Source organism: Nuphar pumila, chromosome 14, assembly GCF_984573655.1.
Source record: "Nuphar pumila chromosome 14, dmNupPumi1.hap1.1, whole genome shotgun sequence".
Classification (NCBI taxonomy): Eukaryota; Viridiplantae; Streptophyta; class Magnoliopsida; order Nymphaeales; family Nymphaeaceae; genus Nuphar; species Nuphar pumila.
The window spans coordinates 79,562,396-79,571,848 of NC_143262.1; the positions used below are offsets into that span (position 1 = coordinate 79,562,396).

General features: G+C 37.3%; 1 protein-coding gene across 1 annotated transcript in view; it reads right to left on the bottom strand.

The window, feature by feature from the left end:
• Positions 1-8,778, bottom strand: part of LOC149817060 (putative small nuclear ribonucleoprotein G) — a 30,769-nt gene extending 21,991 nt beyond the window's left edge. Inside the window, exons 1-2 of the mRNA XM_089987519.1 lie at positions 8,639-8,778; positions 8,480-8,502 (exon numbers count right to left, since the gene is read on the bottom strand). Of these exons, the coding sequence (XP_089843645.1) occupies positions 8,480-8,502; positions 8,639-8,673 (58 nt within the window). The 5' untranslated portion in view covers positions 8,674-8,778. The remainder of the gene's footprint in view (positions 1-8,479; positions 8,503-8,638) is intronic.
• Positions 8,779-9,453: the final 675 nt, after the last annotated feature.

Here is a 9,453-nt window from a genome sequence, read left to right on the forward strand (position 1 = left end):
TCATCTTGTAATTTGGTGCAACATCAATAGAACTCACAAATTTTGCAATAGATGCTCACCAAAACACTTCCAACAGGATCTAATATCAAAAATGACCCAAATGCATCTATTTCAAGAGATTAAAAACCATTGATAGAGGCAATATCAGTAGACATCACAAATCTGGCCACAAGAAACTTGATTTCAGAAAATACCTTTGAAAATTACCCAAAAATCCAATACTGCTCTGATGATGCCGATTCTTAATTCTAGACTTCTCCAAAATCAAGAGCTACTGAAAAAATACCTCAGACCCACAAAACCTTGATGGTTTATGGTACCTGCTTACGCCAGCACCTCAAACAGTGTGCAGTCCCCTGATAACAAGAATGAAGCTTCTTCTCAGCAGCCAATCCCTCACATCAATCTCTTCCCTTGCTCACAACCAAGCTTTGATACCATTTCAAAGCATGGGTATACAAAGAAGAAAGGGAGAGGAGCAAAAAGAAGGGAAAAGAAGAATACTTCATTAGAGAGAAAATTGAAAAGAAGGTACACTATATGGGGGTCAACCCCCTTGAGGCCACAAAAGGCAAATTTTGTTGACCCAATAACCACCTGACAAATTACAACAATACCCCTAATAAATAATGTTATGTACACAAAAGAAGGGTAGCGCAAGAGACTAGTAATATATATGATACACAAACATATTACACTATTAAAAAATGTCAACCTTTCTTGTCGACGCTATAATGGATCTCCTTGCACCCTTAGTTGTCAAAAGCACTAGTCGGAGCCAGGCGAAAGACCCTTAAAAGGACTAGTCGGCTTAGGCGGGAACAAAAAGAATCCCCCCCCCACCCCACCTTGGGGTTTAAATAGCCTAATGGGGGGCTGGATGTCGACTAGTAGGTCGACATCCAACCTGGATCCAAACATTTTTTTTTCAAAAAACACGAGTCTTTACAGTAACTATGGATGATGTGTGTAATTCAGTGTAACATGTTGCAAAATTCATGAAACTGCATAATATTGAACATACACCAGAACTTGGGGCACACCATTTGATTACTCTATATACATAGTATAACATACATACATATATATATATAGATAGAGAGAATGAGGATTATCATGCCCCTGTATCGTTAGGTCACTACTAGGAGTTAGGATCATCCAAAAATGATAGTTTTTAGATATTTTATACTTGATCTTAACAGTTAGATGTGTTTATGATTGTTGTTGAATGGAGAACATGTAATTGATTAAGCATCTTTATGCTCAAATGTGTATTTTAAAGAGTTAAAAAAATCAACGATTGATATCATACTAAAATTTCATGATAAAACAATCACTTTTTTTACATCGAACCAATTTGAAACAAAGCTTGTTTCTCAATAAATAAATATTGATAAACACATCTAACAGTTCAAATTGAGCATAAAACACCTAAAACATTGATATTTGGAGGGTCTTAACAGTGAAGTAAAGAAAAAAGGATATGATGAACCTTGTTCTCAATATATATGAGTTAATCTAACAATAAACTAGTTGTGTTTAACATTAGATGGATTCAACCTTATTAAAATGTCTAAAAAACATTAAAAGAATGGTATTTTTGAAAATGCATGCTTACTTTTATGAGCATATAGGTCTTTTCAACTTGGAGAGAACTGAAAAGTCAAACACCTTTCCAAAAAAGTAACTTTATAAATCTATCAAAGTTACTTTTTTTACTTTAAAAAGTGATAATGTATTTTTTTTTAAATGCCTTCTTTTAAGAGTAGTTTAGTCGTTTTAATAAGGTTGAGTCCATTTAAGGTTAAACACAAGTAGTTTAATGTTAGATTACCCACGATTACTGGAAGCTTCTTAGATAGGTGGGAAGCTCGCTTCTCGGAAACTCATTTCGGTAGTGTGATACTCCTCGCTTCCAAAACTTGATGAGAACCCTGATTCCCCACACTTCTCCTATGTTTTCCACACACTTCATCTATCCTTCTTACATGTTCTATTTACTCTTCATGTTTTTATGTATTTTCTCTCACTCTTCTCACTCACTTTCATGTGCTTTCTCTAAATTGGTATTCATATATGTCACAGGGACTCGGCCAACCGGGTGTCGCACCTGCGTCGACGCAATGCGACGCGGGTGCACGTGTGGGTGCGGCACCCGATGCGGTCAACCAGACCCTGGTTGCAGTCAATGCACCCAGGGTCATTTGTGTCCAATTTTTGGACAAAAAAATGCCCGATGAAAAGGGCTTAGGGGAGGAGGATTAGGGCAAATTCTTTTTGCCCTAATTTTCCTCATGCTCGAGTTTTTCTCCCGACACCGTCGTCGCCGAAAACGACGCTGATGCCGACGCCTTCTGACCTCTCCTCACTCCTCAGGTAATCTCTCTCTCTCTCTCTCTCTCTCTCTCTCTCTCTCTCTCTCTCTCTCTCTCTCTCTCTCTCACACACACACACACACACACACTCACTCTCACTGCCTCTCCTCTCTGTCTCTCTCACTCGCTCTTTGTCTCTCACTCTCATTGTCTCTTATCTTTGTCTCTCTCACTCGACATCTGTCTCTCACTCGCTCTCTGTCTCTCATTGTCTCTTCTCTCTATCTCTCTCACTCGACCTCTCTCTCTCACTCTCACTCTCACTCGCTCTCCCTCTCTTCCGTGATTATGCGTGCAGTGATTTTCTGCATGAAACACAAACATAGAAAATCATTATGCGTGAGCAATTTTTTGGCTTGCAAAATAGGTTTAGAGTTTAAATATTGTTTGCATGTAATTTTACTGTAAGCGAGTTAGCTTGAATTTGGCTCAATAGGTCAAGAGTTCAAATGCTATTACTTTCAGTTTTGAAACAAAAATAGTGGTCTCTCTTCATTTTTGGAAAAGAAAAACAGGTCGTATTTATCTCATTTAGCTCAAGCTCATATATATATATATATATATATATATATATATATATATATATATATAATTTTTTATATTTTTGCCCTCCCGCACCCATGAGACATAGGTATTCATTATTTTTAGATTTTCTTAAAAATTTAATTCTTATAATAAAAAATCATGAAATTTGATATTAGTCACTTTTATGTTAGTTTTTATTTGTATTTCATTTTGATTCTCATTCAATTCGTATTTTTTTTATTCATTGCTTCTCGCTACCTATACATTTTAAATCGCTTCTCGCTTCCTAGTCTAGCAACCTTGAGATTAACCCTATATATATAAATAGATAGATAGATAACTAAAAAAAGAGATTTTGTATATGTGTATGTGTGTTCGTGTGTGTCAAAAACACATGCATACATGTAAACAACAAAACTAAAAAAGAAAGAAAATGATAAAAAAGGAGAAAAAGGAAGAAAGAAAAGAGGGGTGAGACGAAGAAGAAGAAGAAAATAAATAAGAAGGAAAAAACAGAAAAAGAAAAGGGGAAAAGGAAGAAGAAGAAGGACAAGAAAAGCCAGAGGGGTGAAAGGAGGAGGAAGAAGAAAAAAAGAATAAAAAAGGAAAAAAATAAGAAGGCAAAAAAGAAAAGCAAAAGAAAAAGAAGAAAATGATAGAACAAAACAGAAAAAATTTGGGATGAAAGAAAAAAAAAAAAGGAAAGAGACAAAAAAAATTTAAAAATGACAATCATATCCTTGCGGCCTATGCAGCCTATGTCAAAAAACAGAGCCCTACCATCTATACCCATAAGCCTAGGTGGTGCTCTGCGCCTAGCCCGACTAGACGACCTAGGTGAAGCCTAGGCACAGTTTTTGCTACTAAGCTTAAACCATGTCCAAATTATTTTGGTCACACTTTAATTTCTTTTATAGGCAGTGTTCTTAGATGTCTTCTAATATTAATTTATGATCTTGTTATTCTTGGTCACTACATATTGAAAATCTTCACTGCCTCTTAGGATTAAAAATTGGGGCACATTTTTTAGGACATACGTAGGGGTGGACACTGCGCCGGGTAGCCCACAGCATTCAGGTACCCGACCCGATTTGGGTCGGGGTCGGGCTGCCATTTGGCAACCCCACCCGTTAAAAGTCAGGCCAAGCCTTCGGGTCTAGCTCGAACAATGGACCAAGCCTGAGTCAGGCCCTTATGGGTCCAAAAAAAATTATAAAAGAAAAAAGAAAAAGCTAAAAATGTTTAGATTTTTTTGGGCCACACGATGGGTCATGAACAATGAAATCCATAACTCAACCCATTATTAAAAACCCACCATGTATGAGGGAGAAAGAAGAATGGTTATTACTTTTATACTCGATAGGAAGCTCATCACCCTCTTCACTTCATTGATATGGGACTAAATCTCTCGTGAGCTATGTCACAGGGATTCGGCCAACCAGGTGCCGCACCCGCGTCAATGCGACGCGATGCGGGTGAGGTCAACCCGACCCTGGGTGTGGTCAATGCAGCTAGGGTCCTTTATGTCCAACTTTTGGACTTGAAAAAAAAAAAAAAGAGGCTCGTTGAAATGGGCATGACAGCCAGAAAACTTAGGAACTGGTTTGTCAACGTGGCGACTTTTGAGACACAACTCTTCAACTTTCTTTACGGCAACCACATGTCGTAGCCAACTACCAAGGAGTCTCTTCTTTGAATCGTTTCTTTGGGTCAAGCGCAGGCTAAACCTGCGAAGGTGCCTGGTTCAACAAGAATCGATTGACAGCGGTGAAGAGATCGATTCCTTCTAGATGCAAGTGTGACTCATCGAGCTTCTTCTGTCTCTTGAGTTGCTTCGTGGTCGAAGGGAAATGATCCTCATCGAATTCTACGGAGGGGATTGCAGTTGGGAGATACCTCCATCTATTGGACAGGATGTTGGTCCTCACTGCAATTTTGATGGGGAGTGAATAAGGCAATGCATTGATACTGCACCTGGTGGCTTTCTTCATCATTCTCACCTTTTACTGAAGATCGGACACCTCTCGTAGTTGATGAGAGCTTAACTTTTCATGAAAATCTGGATGGTCTCAGAGAACAACCATACTGTACCCTGAAAATTGAAGAGAGAACAATCATTCTGTTAAAATAGAGGGTTCAGGAAGGCAAAAGGGTAATGATGCTCATGTTGGCCCATACAGATTGCAGTCCACCATACCTGCCTGCAAATATTAAATCAGATTTTGATTTCCTTCCGAGATATGTGTTGGGTTGGAGGTTACGTACTAGAAAAATTAATACAAAACATCTAAAGTCAATGAGTTGCCAGATTTTGGGGCAGGATGTAATGATCATGGACAATACAGCCTTTCTTCAGGGATGACCAACTTGGTTACCATTCAAAAGTAGCTCAGTTACGTAACTAGGAGAGAATAACTAAAAGAGTCGAATGGAAAACCAAGCATATATGTCCTGGCCAGGGGGAAAATGGGGTCTCGCCCCGTTTGGACCGGTGTTCGTACCTTATTTGGTTCTTTTACATGTAATCAGATATCCATCAAATCATGGTATTTGTCTGATTCAATAGCAAAAAATTAAAACCATATATGCATCCAGCAATGCTCGATTAAACTATTAAACTCGGCTCAGACCAGTAGAGCTTGATGAAGCTTTGAAACTCGATTAAGCTTGGTTAATGCAGTCTTATAATGATGAATTTTAGCATTTATATAATTTTTGTTTTTTAAAATGTACTCACGATAATTGTTTTTTATTTCATTAGTGTTACTGTTGTTAACTGTTATAACTTCTAAATTGTATATATATATATAAAATTTTTTATATTTTCGCCCTCCTATACCCCCACACCCAAGTTTTTTTAAAATGCCGCATCCCCGCACCCGCACCCATGTGACATAGCTCATGAGGATTCTTTAAATCATGCTTTATGGGGAAGACAATTCTTTTTCTTTTTATAGAAATTCATTTAATGCTCTCTATCTCTTATATAAATGATATGTATCTAGTGTTTATTCACACTATAAAAAAGGAATATAATAAGGTTCTTTTGCAAGGTGGATTAGTCCCACATCCATCATAGAAGAGAAGTAAGCCCTCTCTACAAACTATAAATAGGGAGGATATCTTTCATTAATCACATGAGTTGGAGTTGTTTCTCTCGGGTCTGACTCAACCCCGATCCAACAATTTCGGCAGGTCACAGGCGGGCTCCCCAAACTCGAGCAAGAATAATGTTAGGTCTAGCCCGACCCAATAATAATCAGATCGGGCTTTCAGCAGCCCAAACCATTATTGGGCTTCTCGAGCTCTTGCAAGTATTATTCCATACTTTAGATAGACAAGAATGTGTAGCAACACTAGAGAGGTAGTGGATACATTTATGGCAGAGGCATCATAATATCAAAACAAGCAGCTGCAATCTAGCTCATTAATGATTATGAAGAGATGAATCAAGGAACTAATAGACAATCCAGAAATGGAAAACCACCAATCAACGTAAGATCATCATCAAGCTGTCCAAATATTGAAAGCAAAAAAGAGATAACTGCGATAAATGATATCAACTAATGGTAGACATTAAAATCAATATACATTGAAAAACACTATAATATTTCACAAATTCAACAACTAAGTGTCTTCAACCTTTACATACACAAGATTTTCCACCAGCAAATTGATGTGAATAATTGGAGGATGCAACAACCCAAGCCTAAAAACAAGAAAGGCGTGTGGCTAAAGCATAAGCCGAGGCCAAGAAAAAGAAATGTACAAAAAGCAACAAAACCTCTTCACTATGCTACAAGTGAAAAACAACAGAACAATGTTAACATATGGTAGCAAAGCATAAGCCGGGACCAAGAGAAAGGAATGTGCAATAAGTAGAAAAAACATCTTCACTATGCTACAAGCTAAAACAACCGAACAATGTTAACCTATGGTAGCAAGTTTCCTTCAAGTCCTTCAGAAGAAAAAAGGAAAATAAATGAAAAACTGATCCCTGTTAGGTTCAAAGCATAATCACTGATATGGTTTTCATGATAATATTATCAAGATTTTTTTTCAGGAGAATAAAAATAATTGTTTTTCTCAACAAAAAAATCAGAAAGATGTTGATATTTTTTCAAATCAGAAAATTAAAATTTAAACTGGAACCAATTTTCTAAAAAATAGTTTCAAAATATCACAGCATAACTATGATAAATACATTTTACTAAGTACCCATGGACACTAACATACTATACAGGTGGTGGTTCGTGACCTGCAGCAGGACAGGTTCATGAGTGTGTGTGAGTGTGTGTCTGCAATGCACTAAGAAAATATGCAGATCTATAGGATTAGTACAAAAAAGTCTGTTAGTGATCCATGACAAGGGAAATTGGACTGTAAGGGTTACCATTGGTAGAGGAATCCAGCATCCACCATAGGTCCATAACTCATATGAAAAATGAGCTTCAATAAACATTTGCAAAGGTTGTTCCAAGAGAATAAGGTCAGATGAAATGAAACTAGAAGTGAAATATGATTTAGAATGGCCTTAGAACATATCAACCCCAGCAAAATTTATAATCTCAATGAAGAAGTCTCAAGAAAACTCTGAAGGTTTGTTATGATGGCAAACTAATGTATTATTCCATAATCATCCATAATAATGGCACTATTACACTTAAACGTAGGTGTATGTTGAAAAGATCAAAAGTGTAACCAAAGATAGACCTACTAACAAAACAAAAGTACATGGTCCCACATGCAGATACTAATACACGTCAATTAAATTGCTAATCATGTAAATCTAGTGATTACACTGTGATTAAGAATCTAACAGATCACTGTAAGGAATCTGTGAACTGGATGCACCTAAAATGCATATGCTATCAATATACTACCACATTTTCACCAAGTTCCCTAAGTGCTTCTAGATCCACCAACTTATCCAGAAAACTTAGATGAGCTGGGAAATACTACATTTTGAAACATAGCACAATTTCCTAATTTATTCCACTTCTCTGGATAAGTGGGTGCATGAGAAATTCAAATCTTGTGGGCATCACTCTCACACCCGCATATGGATATTAAGAAAAAGAAAAAAAACAAAAGAGGGGAAAAGCAGTTTCATCAATGCTAACAACAATAAAGACAATTTAACAAATAGTTAGACATAAACCATTTAAATTGCTAATTGATACATCTACCTGCGAGAATGCGTTTTAAAGGATATTTTAGGGGCTATTGGATGCAGCCACATATCCAGAAAAGTGGGATATAAGTCAACTATATCACTGAAGCACTGTGCACTTGCCATGCTTATCTCACAACGTGGGTACACCCAAACGGCCGTTTCAGCGCACCCACTTGTCTACAAAACTGGGATAATTTGGGAAATTATATCATAGAACATAAATTAGATCTTTAACCACACACTCCTTTTTGAATGGTAATCAAAATTTCATTACCCATCCAACCAAATCAAGGTTTCAGTGAACGTACTGCAATCTATCTACAGCGTAAGCAAATAAACGGCAAAAAAAAAACAAAAAAAGAGAAAAAAAAAGAAAAAAAAGAAACTAGGGTTCATTACTTACTGTGAAGCTTCTTGTCCATGTACCTGCGGAATTTAAAAAAAAACACGAAGGAAAGCACAAAGACAAGAAATTAATACGTCTTCAATGAGAGAAAAAAAGAGGGGGGTGCAAACACAAAACATATAAACTAAAATCGTAGAGAGAGTGAGAGAGACTTACTTTTTGAGATCTGGGGGCTGCCCTGATTTGCTCATGGTGGAAGACAATCAACAGAAACCCAAAAATTGAAGCAACAAATTAGGGGGAGAGAGAGAGAGAGAGACCCAACCTCCGACGCCCCTAAAACCCTAATAAAACCCTTTTTGTTCCGTTCGACTTCCATTTAAATTTGTCAGGTCGATCCGGGATGGAAAACGGGTCGGATATGGGTCGTGCTTGATCTCAATTCTCAAGCCACACGAACTCGTCAAGGCTGAAACTGAGCTCGAGCTCGAGCTCGTGACGAGCTAAACCGAGCCCCAGCTTGTAATGAGCCAAGCTAGGTGAGTCAGGCTCAAGCTGGATCCTATATAGGATTTGAGCACCCGATTTCCTTTTTCCAAGCCACATCCCCAAAGGCATGTTTGCCATGCCTGTGATTTTGAAACTTTTACAGACCTTTTCTTGTGATTCTGAATCATATTTTAGAATTTTCGTAGGGGCATTTTAAACATGCAAAAAATGCAATCGGTGAATGCGATTTCATCTGTGAATTTTGAAGCTTTAAAACTTGTAAAAGTTGTTTAGTGGATCCTGTAAAATGCTGGGAGAGATTGCTAATCTCACCCAAAGTTTTACAGGATCTGCCACCATATACAAGTCTAACCTTAAGAATAACTTTCACAAGCATTAGATGCTCAGCTGTTTGTGACAAAGAAGTGATATGACATGACACATTCTCACATGATATATTTTTCATATTAGGAAATTTTTTTTACAACTTAAAAGCAAAACATAAGAAAGTTAATGCTTGAGAATGTGAATCACATAAATCA